Source organism: Nannospalax galili, unplaced genomic scaffold (assembly GCF_000622305.1).
Source record: "Nannospalax galili isolate Female #2095 unplaced genomic scaffold, S.galili_v1.0 scaffold800, whole genome shotgun sequence".
NCBI classification, from domain to species: Eukaryota; Metazoa; Chordata; class Mammalia; order Rodentia; family Spalacidae; genus Nannospalax; species Nannospalax galili.
This window is the reverse complement of record NW_008347125.1, coordinates 2677719-2692992: the sequence shown is the minus strand read 5'-3', so window position 1 is coordinate 2692992 and position 15274 is coordinate 2677719. Positions and strand designations below refer to the sequence as shown.

At 38.1% G+C, this 15274-nt stretch overlaps 1 protein-coding gene across 4 annotated transcripts in view; it reads right to left on the bottom strand.

Moving 5' to 3' along the window:
* Uso1 (USO1 vesicle transport factor) overlaps positions 1-15274 on the bottom strand; it is a 98783-nt gene that overhangs the window by 11115 nt on the left and 72394 nt on the right. For all 4 annotated transcript variants that reach the window (XM_008843493.3, XM_029568521.1, XM_008843492.3 and 1 more), the window contains 8 exons: positions 14623-14733; positions 14174-14292; positions 13866-14047; positions 13400-13521; positions 8650-8788; positions 7179-7339; positions 6010-6099; positions 2188-2286 (listed from right to left, as the gene is read on the bottom strand). In XM_008843493.3, the coding sequence (XP_008841715.1) occupies positions 2188-2286; positions 6010-6099; positions 7179-7339; positions 8650-8788; positions 13400-13521; positions 13866-14047; positions 14174-14292; positions 14623-14733 (1023 nt within the window). The remainder of the gene's footprint in view (positions 1-2187; positions 2287-6009; positions 6100-7178; positions 7340-8649; positions 8789-13399; positions 13522-13865; positions 14048-14173; positions 14293-14622; positions 14734-15274) is intronic.

Here is a 15274-nt window from a genome sequence, read left to right as displayed (position 1 = left end):
GGTCAGGTCTTCTCTTTTGGTAAGCTCAGTTTGGTACTGCACCTAAAAAGATAATGATTGTCAATTGCATTAAAAATGAAGTTTTCTGCGTGAAACTCTGTATTTTAATAATGAAATGGAGATCTTTTTTAAAGGTTAAAACCTCATTTAATTTTATGTCTTATAGGGTTTATACCGAGTACAATATTGTATAACTGTATTAATTAAACTGTAAACCTAAAACTTTATAGCCAATTTTGAAAGAGATCCATCTTAGCTCAGGAAATTGTTATTCAATGTGTCAATACTGTTGTAATGAAATGCTTCTTCTAAGTATGTGGTTATTAAATAAATAATTTTTAAAAAAAGGAATAGAATAAAAACTAAAAGGCTAAAAAAAACTTTTAAGTTCACTGTTGTATTAATAGTTATACAATATTGAACTCAGTATAAGCCCTGTAAGACATAAAATTGAATGAGTTTTTAACCTTTAAAAAATATCTCCATTCCATTTTAAAATATACTGTTTCTTACACAAAGACTTATTGTTTTTGCTCCTAAGACTGAGATGTTGGTGCATGCATCTCTAATCTGTATGTACCTGATTATTACTAGTCATAATTGGTTGTACTCGGATCCTTGGCACCTTTGTCTAAAGTCATTGGGTAGATTTCAATGGTAATGTTTATCAGCTCTACTAATTAACATAACGTAAATTTTTATGCTTCCTCCTCAAATATACTACATTTTTAAAAATTTGTTGATCTTTTGTGTGTGTGTGTATATCACACAGAACATCCCAAACCATTTTAAGTATTTTCTTAAATGCTATAGAGGTACTATTAATCAAAAAATTTCAGTACTCACCCTTTTCTCCACAAAATACTAGGGAGTGGGGTACTGATGCTGATAGCTGAAAATGTGAAAGTGGCTTTGGGGCAGGGTAATGGATGGAGTTTTGAATGTAAACTAGATGAAGCTTAAGTCACTTCAATGAGATGACTGACAAAAACATGAACATTAAAGGAAATTCTGGTAAGGACTCAAAAAAAAGAGTTAGAGAGAAAACATTTAGTCTTATGCACATACCATCATGAAGAGAATATTGTTGGGATGTAAGAGTTACTATGCTTCTGGTGAGGGTGCAGACAGAATGAAAGCATGTTATTAGAAATCAGAGAAAGGCAATCCTTGTTTAAAACGTAGCAAAAAAAAACAAAGCCGGGCGTAGTGGCGCACACATTTAATCCCAGCACTAAAGAGAGGCAGTTGGAAGCCAACCTGGTCTACACAGCAAGTTCCAGGCCAGCTGGGGCTACAGGGAGACCCTGTCTCAAAAAGACTAAAATCAAAATAAAATACAATAAAAACAAAAAGCAGCAAAAAAAAAAAAACTTAGCAGGATTGTGTCCTAGCATCTTGTAGAACAAAGATGATGGATTGATTCATCCGTATGTCTATCTGTCCGTCCATCCATACGTTGTCTATCCATTTGCCTGCCTTCCCCTTTCCTCCCTCCTTTCCTCCCTCCCTCTCACCTACTTTAAACTGGGTCTTGCTATGCTGCCCAAACTGGTCTCTAACTTAAAATTACCACCATGAACGTAAAACTTTTAAGTGATAAGCCTGAATGTTTAGCTGAGATTTCTTAACAAGTAGCAAGGTACAATCACTTTGCTGTTTATAGTAAAATGTAAGAGAAGAGAAACAAATTGCCAAATGAATAAGCAAAAATGAATCAGAATATGAAGATTTTGAAAATTTTCACTCTATTCAGATTGAAAAATATGAAAAATTGTGTTCTGGAAAAAACATCAGGGGTATGTATAACCATTGAAACAGTGATTGCATGTGTGATTCATGGATCCAATCAACCAGCTTAGCAGACACCAGAACAGGGATGAAATGAGCTAAGTATCTGTGGAGGACGTTATTGATGGATTGGCTTTGTATGAATTGCATGGGATTTTGATAACTTGTACCAGCAGAAAAGCTGGCAGCTTGGATGAAAAGGGACATAACACTAATAAAATAAACCATTCAATAGCTAAATAAAGTGACCCATATATTAAGAAAAAAAAAAAGGCTACAAGAAAGCCTAGTCACTAGAACTCTGGCTAATGAGTAATCTAAAGATTGTACCAAGAAATAACATATTAACTTTGTGTTTGCTACCTTTCTGAAGGAAAAATAAAAGAATTAACTTACCAAGGCTTCTGTTTTCTGTAACAGTTCCTGCTTTTCTGCCTGTAGTCTGGTGATCTCTAAAGACTGTAAGTTTAACTGAGACTTTAATGTTGCCAGTTCCTGAGGAAAGAAAATAGTGAAGTTGTAAAATTAAAAAGCATTATTTCTTTAAAGAAATGTCTGTTTACGGGGGGTGGGGTGGTGGTGGCACTTGGGTGGCTGTCCTTTCTTATCTTCAAAAATCCTAACTTCTAAGCTTTAAAATTTAATTCTAGGGGCTGGAGAGATGGCTCAGTGGTTAAGAGTACTGGCTGCTCTTGCAGAGGATGCAGGTTTGATTCCCAGCACCCACATAATGGCGACCAACAACCATTTGCAACTCCAGTTCCAGGAGATTCTTCTGGCCTCCTCGGGCATTGCACAACACAGGTGCACTCACACACATGAAGGTAGAACACTCATACACATAAAAAATATTTTTAAAAATTTAATTCTAGGCTGGGTGTGGTGGCACATGCCTTTAATCCCAGCACTCACTCAGGAGGCAGAGGCAGGAGGATCTCTGTGAGGCCAGCCTGGTCTCCATGGTTAATCCAGGACAGCGGGGGCTACAGGGAGACCCTTTCTCAAAAAGACCAAAAAATAAATAAAAAAAAATTAATTCTAGAGACCCACTCCCAACTTCCTGGGTTCAAGATGGAAAATAAAACACTTTTGTTTACCTCTGTTCCCTCTGAGAGTCCATGCTTCCCCACTTAACCACCCCCCCCCCAGCCCCAAATCATAAAGGGAGGGAGAAAGGAAGTAAGGAAGCCAGACAGGCAGGCACAGGACAAGAGAATAGAGAAAACAAGTCTGGGCATTTCAGAAGCAAATAATGTTGGTGACCTGAGAAGCTGAAAGCCATGCTAGTCACTGTGATAGCAAAGTGACACCTGATCAACAAAGACTCCATAGCTACCTGTACCATTAAGCACTTTTTTTTTTTTTTTTTCCCAGTCTTTTTGAGACAGGGTCTCCCTGTAGCCCCAGCTGGCCTTGAACTTACAGAGATCCACTTGCCACTGCCTTGTGGCTTGTGCCACCACTCCCGGCTTGTGATTAGGTATTTAGGTAAACATGGGGTTTAAAAACTGCAGGGTTGGTTCAAGGTCTATTTAAAGAGGAATCCCTGCCCAAATCTTATGCATCATTCTCTTCTACTGGCTGAAGGCTAAAGGCTCATGATTTGGAATGGCAAACAGGTCAGCTCTAGACTAGGGGCCATCGAATAGATGAAAGTAGTAGTACTACCATGAAATGAGGTAACAAGCCAGGCCTGGTGGTTCACACCTTTAATCCCAGCACTCAGGAGGCAGAGGGATCTCTGTGAGATTGAGGCCAGCCTGGTCTACAAATCGAGTTCCAGGCCAGCTGAGCCTACTGGGAGACCCTGTCTCAAAGAAAATGAGGTAACAACTCAAAGTTTATATTAATGTTAAACTTTCTAATGTTCTTATTTCCCCTCCCCACCACCCAAATACAATAAATGAAAAGCAATTAAAATGGTAGTTCTCAACCAGGGATGTTTCCTGCCCTAGAACATCTGGCAGTGTCTAGAGACAGATCTGGTGGTGAGATATAAGCATATGAATGGTTCTTTTCTTCTGCTCTCTTTAAAATATCTATCATATGCCTTTTCTTCAATTGCTTTGTTTTCTCGTTAATTTAAATGAGTGTATAGACAGTGATATTGAGGATAATTTTAGTTTTTGGCCTTATATAGTATTTATTTTTAAAACTTTTGTGCGTGTATATGATGTATACATATGTGTGCACATGTGTGTGCAGGTAGGTATGTGTGCCTTTGTGGAGGCCAGACGTTGGTATCTGGTGTCTCCCTCTTGCTTTCCACCTAATTTCTCTCTCTGAGAGCATATTGTTGGTATATAAGTAGGCTGCTATTTTTTTTAATATTAATCTTATGTCCTGCAACTTTACTGTGTTTATCAGATCTAGGAGTTTTCTAGAGTCTATAGGGTCTTTTAAGTACAGAACCACGTCCTCTGCAAATAAGGACACTCTGACCTTTCCTTCCTATTTTTATCCTTTTCATGCCTTTCTCTTGTCTAACTGCTACAGGTAGGGTTTTGAGCACTATATTAAATAAGCGAGGGAAGAGTGGGCATCCTTGTCTGGTTCCTCTCAGTGCATCTCCATTTACCATAATGCTGCCTCTGGGTTTGTTGTATATAGCTTTTTTTAAAAAAAATTATTTATTATTTTTATTTTATGTGTATGCATATATTGCTTGCATGTAGGTAAGTGCACCCGTGTCATGCAATGCCCACAGAGGTCAGAAGAGGCTGTTGGATCACCTGAGACTGGAGTTATGGACAGTTGTTAGCTTCCATGTGGGTGCTGGGATTTGAACCCTTGTCTTCTGCAAGAACAACCAGTTTTCTTAACTGCTGAGCCATCTCTCCAGCCCCTATAGCTTTATTATATTGAGGAATGCTCCATCTATTCCTAGCCCCTCTAAAACTTTTATCATAAACACATGCTAAACTTTCAGTAACAACGTGGTTTCTGTCCTTCAGCATCCTTATATGGTGTGTTACATTTATTGATTTATATATGTTGAACCAACCTTGCCTTTCTGGAATGAAGCCCACTTGGTCATAATGTATAATCTTAGTATGTTCTCAAACTCAGTTTGCAAGTATTTTCTTGAGAATTTTTTGTATCTATGTTCATTCAAGAAATTGATCTGTAGTTTTTTACCCTGATTTTGGCATCAGAATAATACTGGCTTCAAAGAACTAATGTGGTAGTGTTCCTGTACTTTCTATTTTGTGGAACAAGTTAAGAAGTATTAGGTGTGAGATCTTCCTTGAAAGTTTGATAAAATTCAGTGGCAAACCTGTCCAGTCCTGGGCTTTTCTTTGAAGGGAAAGTTTTTTTTAATTTATTTATTTTTATTTTATGTGTATTAGTGTCTTACTTGCATGCAAGTGCACCCATGCCATGCAATACCCTCTTGGAGGTCAGTAGAGCGCGTCAGATCCCCTGTAACTGAAGTTACAGATGGTTGTTAGCTGAACTCAGGTCCTCTGGAAGAACAATCAGTGCTCTTAATTGCTGAGCATTTCTCCAGCCCCTGAAGGGATACTTAAAAAACTTTTTTTTTTCTCTGAGACAGGGTCTCACTATTTGCACTGGCTGCCTGGAATTTGCTATGTAGACCAGGCTGCCCTTGAACTCACAGAGATCTGCCTACTTCTGCCTCCAGAAGGCTGGGAATAAAGGCATGTGGCACCAAGCCCAGCCCAAGGGAGACTTGATTATAAAGTTTCTATCTCATTGCTTGTAATGAGTCTATTTAAGTTATTTACATGCTCTGCTTTTAATTTTTGGTAGAAGATAATCTACAAATAACTTTGGTGAGATGCTGGGCACAATTAAAACAAAAATATTGGACCAGTGAGATGGCTCAGCAGGTGAAGGCATTTTTTGCTAAGCCTGATGACCTAAGTTTGATCAAAGACCTACATGGTAGGAGAGAACCAACTCGCTCAAATTGTCCTCTTAACTTCATACATGCACTCTGGCACTGACACTGCATACACACACACACACACACACACACAATGAAATAAATGTAAAACTATTAACAAAACAATAAAAGGAAAAATACCATTACCATGTAACTAAAAACAGCTTCTGGATTTTCAAATGCTTGTCTTATCAAATTTTATTATGCCTAACAACATAGTTGTAGGTCAATAAAGTAAAACAGCAGGTTGTTATAGCATTGCTACCAAAACAAGATGAAATAGAAGCTGGCTCAAGGTAGAAATTTACCTGTTGTAATTCTGCAACTTGCTCAGAATCTCTAGGTAAGGCTGTTGCTGAAGTCTGTTCATTCATGACAGAAGATGTTTGGGAAGATTTCTACAATTAGCACGGAAATAAATATGAAAGTCAATCTAAAGAGAAAGGAATAATTCAAAGCAAAACTATTCATATGTAAGCTCTTAAGATGCTTATGAAAATTTTTCACATAAACATTTCAATTTTTAAATGTAGGATAAAAATTTAGCACAGTATTGATTATCTATAACTTTTCCATAGCTAATGAAGTTGTACTTAAACCAAGTAATTCATTAAATCTTAGCATGCATCTGAGGTTATTTGCAGCAAAAGCATAATGTTTACTGAACGAGCTCTACATTAGAAAACTATCTCATTCAAGTCTCAGAGCTGGGAAGATGGCTCCCTGGGTAATGGCACTTGTTGTCAAGCCTGATGATGACTTGAGTTTGACATCTGTGCCCACAAGTAGGAAGGAGGCAACTGACTACTGAAAGTTGTCCTGACCTCTGTGGTTTTTGTGCCCATGCTCATACACAAACACAAACACACATACAGTCAATCAATAAATATAATTTCAAAAGTCTTTGAAATACATGAGTACTACTTTATAAAGAAACAATCCCAGCATTAAGAAAAACAAACAAATAAGCCAGCAAAACAAGTTAGAAGAGACCGAGTGCTTGGATTCAGTTACCAGGAAACAGTGAAGCCCAGACTGATTTCAGATCATACTCTGAAATCTTAATACATGATTCTCTGGCTTAAGCAACCCAGAAAAACAAAGAAGCCAGGCCCAGTGGGGGTGGGGGGGGCATGCCTGTGATCCTAGCACTTGGGAGGTGGAGGCAAGAGAATCAGGAATTCAAGATAATCCTAGGTTGGCTATTCGAGACCCTGTCAAAACAAAAACAAAAACAAAAAAACAAAACAAAAAACAAAGGCAAACCCAGAAAAACAAGCAAAATGACAAGAATTACTCTGTCCTTTCATTTAAAAAAAGTTTTTATAAGATTTATTTACCAGCTTAGGTGCTTGGGAGGCAGAGGCAGGTGGATCTTTGTAAGTTCAAGGCTAGCCTGATCTACATAGTGAGTTCCAGGCCAGCTGGGGCTACAAAGACCCTGTTTTAAAAAGATTAAAAAAAAAAAATTACTTACCAAATTTTCAATCAAAGAGTCCTTTTCGGCTAGCTGGCTTTGTAAAAGCTCCTGATAACTTTTTAACTCTTCTATCTCTTCCCTCAACCGACTGATTTCTGGCTGAATGCCATTCATCTGAGCCCCATCACTGTGAGAACCTTGATGATGACTGTCTTTTCCTATTAAACAGGCATAAAATTTGAAAAGCCAGCAGGAAAGTTTTCCATTTTTTGAACTAGAAGACTTGAAATATGAGATTAGTAAAAATTCAAATATACAATTTCCTTAACTCAATCTGGCAGTACTTTTGCAATGGCATTTCATCTTTGAAGCTAGGCTACTGATAAAAATAGCAAACTGGTAAGTTCAGGGTTTCCGGGAGGGAAAGCATTAGTCTTGATGCACTTGTCTGGCTTGGTGATCTATGACTAAAACCTACAGTGGCTGCAGTTCTAATTCTGACAATGTATGTAAAGAGAAAGTAAAATCCCTTAAAAAATCTCCACAGAGGAATAGCTATCTATACTGACTGAAGTAACCAACAAATCATTGTCATAAATCAAGAAAAATTTGTTTCTAAAAACTTTAGTCACCCTGATATAAATAAAACAAACTTCAAGTAACTAGCTGTTCTAGTTTGCTTTCTGTTGCTCTGTTAAACATCACAACCAAAAGCAACTTGAAGGAGGAAAGTTTATTTCAGCTTACAAGTTATAGACCATGGCTGGGGAAAGAAGCCAAGGCAGGAACTCAAGGCAGGAACCTGGAGGCAGCAACAGAAGAAAAGACCATGGACGAATGCTGCTTACTGGCTTACTCGCCTGGCTTGCTTCAGCTGTCTTCTTATACAGACCAGACCTACTAGCCAAGGGATGGCACTGGCCACAGAGGGCTGGGCCCTCTTCCATCAACTAGCAACTAAGAAAATACCTCAAGGGGGATGGAAAGGTGGTTTAGTGGTTAAGAGTACTGGCTGCTCTTCCAGAGGACCTGAGTTCTGAGCACCCACATGGTGGCTAACAACTGTCCATAAATCCAGTTCTAGAGAACCAGACACTCTTTTCTGGTCTCAGTGAGCACTGCACTTGGGTACACTTACATACATGCAGGCAAAACACTCATACACATATTTGGAACTGAGGCAATTGAAAGACTTTATCAGTCAAATTTGAAACAGCTATGGATTAGAATCACCTGGGGAGGTTGTATGTTTGATATTGTTATGTTTTTAAACCATAGTATAAAGCCCCCAGTCAACAATCAATAAGTCAGAAAACTGAGCAAGAGGCATAGAGGTTAGACTTCAAATCTGAGACATCTAGTCTTAACTACTCTTAATTACCAAACCATTTTGCTTTAAGTTCTAACTTAAGTGTTTGTCATAGTGATTAAGGCTAGAGGAAAGCAGTCCACACAAAGGATCTACTTGACTTGTCCAGCTCTGAGGATAGTATGACCTGCTACAATGCTGAAGACCAGCTACACCTACCGAGTTGAACTTTAAGAAGATTATACTGATCCTTGTGCTGCTGAATCTGAGATACTTGCTGCGTGACTGCTGTCTGGAGCTGTTCATTTTGACATTTCAATGTAGAAACTTGCTGTTTCAGTTCTTCCAACTGTAGATCCTGTGAAACAAAATATAATACAGGCATTCTAATTCATATTAATTAGCATTAAGTATAAGAACAAATACAATGTAGAGGATATTTTGAGATCAGTATGTTAAGATACTCAACATTTCCAAAATCATCCAATAATTAAGCATTAGTACTTGAATATATGCCCCAAAGCCAATGAACATGCAGCAGAACTGTGAGGCTTCAAACAGGGCTCCACTGACAAACACCACGGCACAGTCTGCAATCTCAGTAACAGTACTCAAGAAAACCAAATGAAAAAACTCACTTTGGGGCTATCAAACCATTTATGATATTTACACCACACTACTTAAGAAACTTCATATATGAGGGCTAGAGAGATGGCTCAGAAGTTAAGGGTACTGGCTGCTCTTGCAGAGGACCTGGGTTCAGTTACCAACATCCACATGGTAGCTAACGACTATCCTAACTCCAGTAACTGGGGATCCGATGCCCTCTTTTGACCTCCACAGGCATTGCACAACACAGGTGCACTTACATACATATAGGCAATACACTCATAAACAGAAAATACTACTAAAAAACAAAACAAAACCCTTTGCCTCTGAAAATAAACATATGCATCTATATCATCAAACAGTTTTAAAATTATTTATTTGTGTGTATGTTGTGTGGAGATATATGTGGAGGTCAGAGGACAACTTGAGAGAGTTGGCTCTCTCTCTCTTTCTACCATGTGGGTCCTAGGGATTGAACTCAGATTGTCAGGCTTGGTGGTAAGTGACTTTTCCCACTGAATCATCTTGACAGACCTCATCTATATTATTTTAACACTAAAAGATAATCATAGAATATTTAGAAGACTGAAAGAAGAGTTTATAACTCTCATCCACTTAACAGTAGCTGGAATGTGATGTATTTTCTTTTGTTTTCCAATCTACATCTTTTCCCCGCTCTAGTACTGAGTATTGAATCTACAGCCTCACACAGGCTAGGCAAGTGTTCTACCACTGGGTCACATTCTCGGACTTTTTTTTTTTTAACTTTTTATTTTATTTTATCATAGGATCACTCTAAATTAACCAGACTGACCTTGAATTTGCAATCCTACCTGAACCTCTGGTGCCCTAAGTCTGGTTCTAGTCCATGTTTTCTAAACTTGCCATAATCAGTGCACATATAATTTTGTAACATTTAATTTACTATTTGTCTATCATTTTCCCTACTGAAAATATCTATCTATCTATCTATCTATCTATCTATCTATCTATCTATCTATCTAATCTATCTATCCCTTATACAATCATCTTTTAAAATATTTTAATTAATTGGGGCTGGAGAGATGGCTCAGCAGTTAAGAGCACTGGCTACTCTAGCAGTGGACCTGGGTTCGATTCCCATGGCAACTAACAATCACCCATAACTCCAGTTCCAGGGGAACCAGATGCCCTCTTCTGACCTCTGAGGGCACTGCATGACATGGGGTGCATTTACATACTTGCAAGCAATACACTCAGACACATAAAATAAAAAATATTAATAATATTAAAAATTTTAAATTAACTAAATAATGTGTGTGTGTGTGTGTTTGTGCACGTGTGAGCCACAGAATGTCAAAAAAGGGCATCAGGTGTCCTTTTCTATCACTCTTCCCCCAGGGCTCATGTTTTTTGGCTAGGCTGGACGCCAGCAAGCCCCAGTGCTCCTCCTGTCTCTTCTGCCTCTCTGAGCTGGGATTACAGGAGTACACTGTACTCCTAGGCTGTTACCTAGGTGCTAGAATCCTAATTCTGGTCCTCATGAGTTATCACTCCAGTTCTGCAAGCATGATATTTTTTTTTGAGACAGGGTCTCCCTGTGACCCCAGCTGGTCTGGGACTCATTATGTAGACCAGGCTGGCCCTGATTTCATAGAGATCCACCTGCCTCTGTCTGTTTCCCAAGTGCTGGGATTAAGGGCATGCTGGAGCACAAATTTTAATGCTCACTTAATACCTGAACAAGTAGATGTATTGCAAATTATGTTAAATGCTTTTAATGCAGAGGTTGCTTTCCATTTTTCAAAATGAAAAATGTTACTAAAATAAATATATTAGTACATATAGCTATATTTCTTGAAGTTTGGAGAACTTCCTTAGGCTGGAATCTCAAATGTCATTAAAAGAATATAAACATCTTATAGATCTAGATATTTATTGTAAATGCCAAATAGAATTTAAGTGGTCAGAATATATGAAATTAAAATTTATAGTAATTGTATCAAATCATTCTCTTCTTTTTCCGAATCAATTGTATACATCAAACCCAAATGTGGGCTACACATCACATTCCAAGTATTTATTTTTCATTTTTCCACAAACATTACATTCATAAATGAGAAACGATTCCATATTTGTACCAAGTCATAGATGAGAAATTCAGAATTTGTAGTACTCTGATGAGTCAAACATTGATCAAAGATGATTCTAGTTTATTGCTTGAAAACTGAAAAGCTGAGACCAAATGCTAAATACGCAACATTATCATTCTTTTAAAAAATATTTTATTGTTTTTAGTGTACGAGTGTATTGCCTGCATGTAAGTGCACCCATGTCATGCAATGCCCATGATGGTCAGAAAAGGGCATGAGATTCCCCTGGAACTGGAGTTACAGACAGTTGTTAGATGCCATTGTGGGTAGTAGGAACCTAACCCTAGTCTTCTGCAAGAGCAATCAGTGCTCTTAACTGCTGAGCCATTTCCAGTCCCACACAACTAAATTATCATTCTTAAATTTTCATTCTCACTGGGCTAATCCCAGCACTTGGGAGACAGAGGCAGGAAGATCTCTGTGAGTTCAAGGCTAGCCTGGTCTACAGAGTGAGTTACAGGCTAGCTGGGGCTATAGGGAGACACTGTCTCAAAAAAACAAAAAAACAAACAAACAAAAAAAAAGGTTCCAAGAGAACTCCTCATTACCTACACTAAGAAACTGTTTATCTAACCACTAGAAGCAACTGTCCAAGACAAAAACCTAAGAATCATTCTTGACCCTTTCTGCACCTTTATACCTTCATCTAAACAATACTAAGCCTAATCAAGTTTTGTCTTTAATTTCTACATTTTTCAAGTCTGTTCCCTCCACATCACACAGTATGAGCTTTAGGCTCTCATTAAATACACATAGACTTGAATTCTGTTCCAACAATTACTGAGTGATGCAGGGCAAACAAATTTTCTAAGTCACAGATCTCCATTTATCCTAAACTGAATATAGTTACTGCCTTGAAGAGGTGCTGTGGAAATTAAATGAAACAGTGGTTAAACATACTGAGTTCATAGAATATAGCAAACAAATAGGAGTAGTCATTGTATTATGTTGCCATCAGTGCCCTAATACCCTCTTCTAACCTATCTACCTGGGCTCCCTAACTCTAGCCTTGGCCCTCAAATGTCTCCTTCACATAGTTAGTCAAGAGGCTGTTCTAGGTACATGTCAGCAACAGGCTTATCATGCTGTTTGCCATCTCCTGTGTGCTCCCTCTCCCTCTCTCTCTCTCCCTTTTGTCTTTTTGAGAAAGGATCTCCCTGTAGCTCTAGCTGGCCTGGAACCCTCTATGTAGACCAGGCTGGCTTCAAACTCACAGAGATCCACCCACCTCTGCCTCCCAGTTGCTGGGATTAAAGGCATTCACCACCATGCCTGGCAGCATAGCGTATTTCTATTCTTTTAGAGCTCAGCTTTCTGTTCTGTGTAAGCCTCTATGCCTACCTATTTAAATCAGTCATCTCTCGGTGCTGCTAAGCCTCTATTAGGTATAATATGTATGCTACAATAATTGACTGCTGGGACTGGAGAGATGGCTCAGTGATTAAGAAGAGTTGCTGCTCTTCCAGAGGACCCAGGTTCAATTCCCAGTACCCAGATGGCAGCTCAGGACTGCCTGCACACGTGTGGTGCACACACATATACTCAGACACACACACATATGCGTAAAATAAACTAAATAAATCTTTTATTTTTTGTGTATGTATTGCCTGCATTAGGTAAGTGCACACGTGTTGTGCAATGTCCACGGAGGACAGAAGAGGCTGTCGGATCCCCTGAAACTGGAGTTACAGTTGTTAGCTGCCATGTGGGTGCTGGGATTTGAACCTGGGTCTTCTGCAAGAACAACCAGTATTCTTAGCTGCTGAGCTAAGCCCCCATTAAGTAAACCTTTTTAAAAATTTTACTAACATGTCTGTCTCACCCTGAAAATGATACAAGAATCTCTCTCTCTCTCTCTCTCTCTCTTTTTTTTTTTTTGTCTTTTTGAGACAGGGTCTCCCTGTAGCCCTAGCTGGCCTGGAACTCGCTTTGTAGACCAGGGTGGCCTTGAACTCACAGAGATCCGCCTGCCTCTGCCTCCTTGAGTGCTAGGATCACAGGCGTGCGCCACCACTCCAGGCTACAAGAATCTCTTTGATTCATGTTTTGATCCACAACATCTTGCACAGTGCCTAGCATATACTAAGCACTCAATTTGCTAAAAACTCAGATGTTTTAGAAAATAATGAACTTCACTTTTTGTATTCTTCTTCCACTTGAAAGCTGAAGAAAACTTCCCTCAAGTAAAAAGGACCCACTGGCCATGAGTATATAGTATTAGCACTTACTTGCTCACGAATCATATTCTTATAGTGAGTCACAATGTTATCATGCTGTTCTAACGTTTTCTTTACCTCTTCCTCTTTTTTATCTTCCTCACTGGACTTATAAATAGCCTTAGTTATAACACCTGCAAAAGAAAACTTATTTAAAATATGTTAAAGTTACATGTTTTATTGTGATTCTGCAGATCAACTACAGAGCCTCGTTCATGTTGAGTGCACAGTTTACCACTGACAATTATACTCCTCACTCTATCTTAAGCATTGTAACTACTTCCTTATTTTGAGGATTTAATGAGTAAAAACAGCATAATTCATGACACATAAATGATTATCTTTCTATCTTACAGAAGTTCAAAATCTTTCAACTTTTAGGCTTACCATATCATCTATATGATTCCAGAAAGAAATACACGTAAATATAGTCACAATGGCCTCCTATTGAATATCTTTATAAATGTTTGTGTCTTACCTTCCAGTTCTTTGACCAGTTTTGTAAACTCATGATCAAATATCATATGTTCTGGACTGGGGAAGCTGGGCTGGGGTTTCTGTGATGCTCTGGAGTACAGCTCATGTTTGCTAATAAATCCCAGTTTCTCTATGAAATTTTCTTTGCCAATCCTCTTTTCTATTAGTTGCTTTAGTTTCTCTCTACAGAGATAAAAATATTGAGATGTTTAAAAAAAACCCCGCAAAATCATAAGTTTGGTCTAATTACAGTTTAGCAAAAAATGTATTATCTCTGGATCATTAGAGAACCATTTTGTCCTTACTTACTTCATGTAGTTTTCAAGTGAATTATCATTGAAGTAAATTGAAATGCCCAAAAGAAGAGCACATAAGCCTTGGACCAGTTGCTCTTCTTCTCCAAGATTTTCTGCGATTTGGCCTGTAAGCTGAAATCTTTGTTAAGGTGTTTAATGATTCATAGTATCTAGAATATTTTATAACTTGAATTTAAAATATAACTGATGTTATGATTTTCCGAAAGAAATTTTATATATATTTCAAGGCACCATACAATAAACAACAGCACATAGTGTCTCTCCCCCACCCCCCAGCTTAGGAATGCATCATTTATATTCATAAGTTTCAGAAGTTGCAACACAGATAAGTAGAGAATTCAAGCATTTTGGGCACAGGGTTACTCTTAACTGAGAAGAAGAAATTTAAAAGATGTAAGTTTCTTACATGTATGATATCAAAACATATATCATAAAGGATACAAATGGAACATTTGCTGAATTGTGAAGAAAATGAGTTACTACAATGGGACAGTTGCTTAGCCAGGTACAAAGCAACATTAACAACCCAACTCTTGTCTGTATTTTGCTTCCCTGAAAAAGATAAGTTGGCAGAAACAGCTAATTTATACAGTTAAAATAGCTAAATACAGTTGCAATTTTTCAAACTTAAAAAGTTGGCCTAAGATCCCTTCCCATTTGCATAAACAGAATTTTAGCATCATATAAAATACGTATAAGAATGGCAAATTTTAAAAAATTGAACTACAGAATATATTATTGTGTCTATCACAAATTGCACTTTCCAAAATGAACAGAGTGCAGAAATTAGAATGAACTCGTGTGCACAAGTACAACTTAAAGTACTAGTACTAGTGGTGGCTAGTCTTAGTATAAATATAGCCCAGCTGATACAGTGCTTGCCTACCATGTACAAAGCCCTGGGCTCTATCCTTGGCAGTGAATAATACTTGGTATGGTGGTGCATGCCTGTAATCCCAGCACTTGAGAGACAGAGGTAGGAGGATCAGAAATCTAAAGTTACCCTCAGGTACATGAGACTCTAAGATGTCATACTAAAAAAAAAAAAAATGATGTGGAAGCTTTAAAAGACCTACCAATTCCAAGACATTAT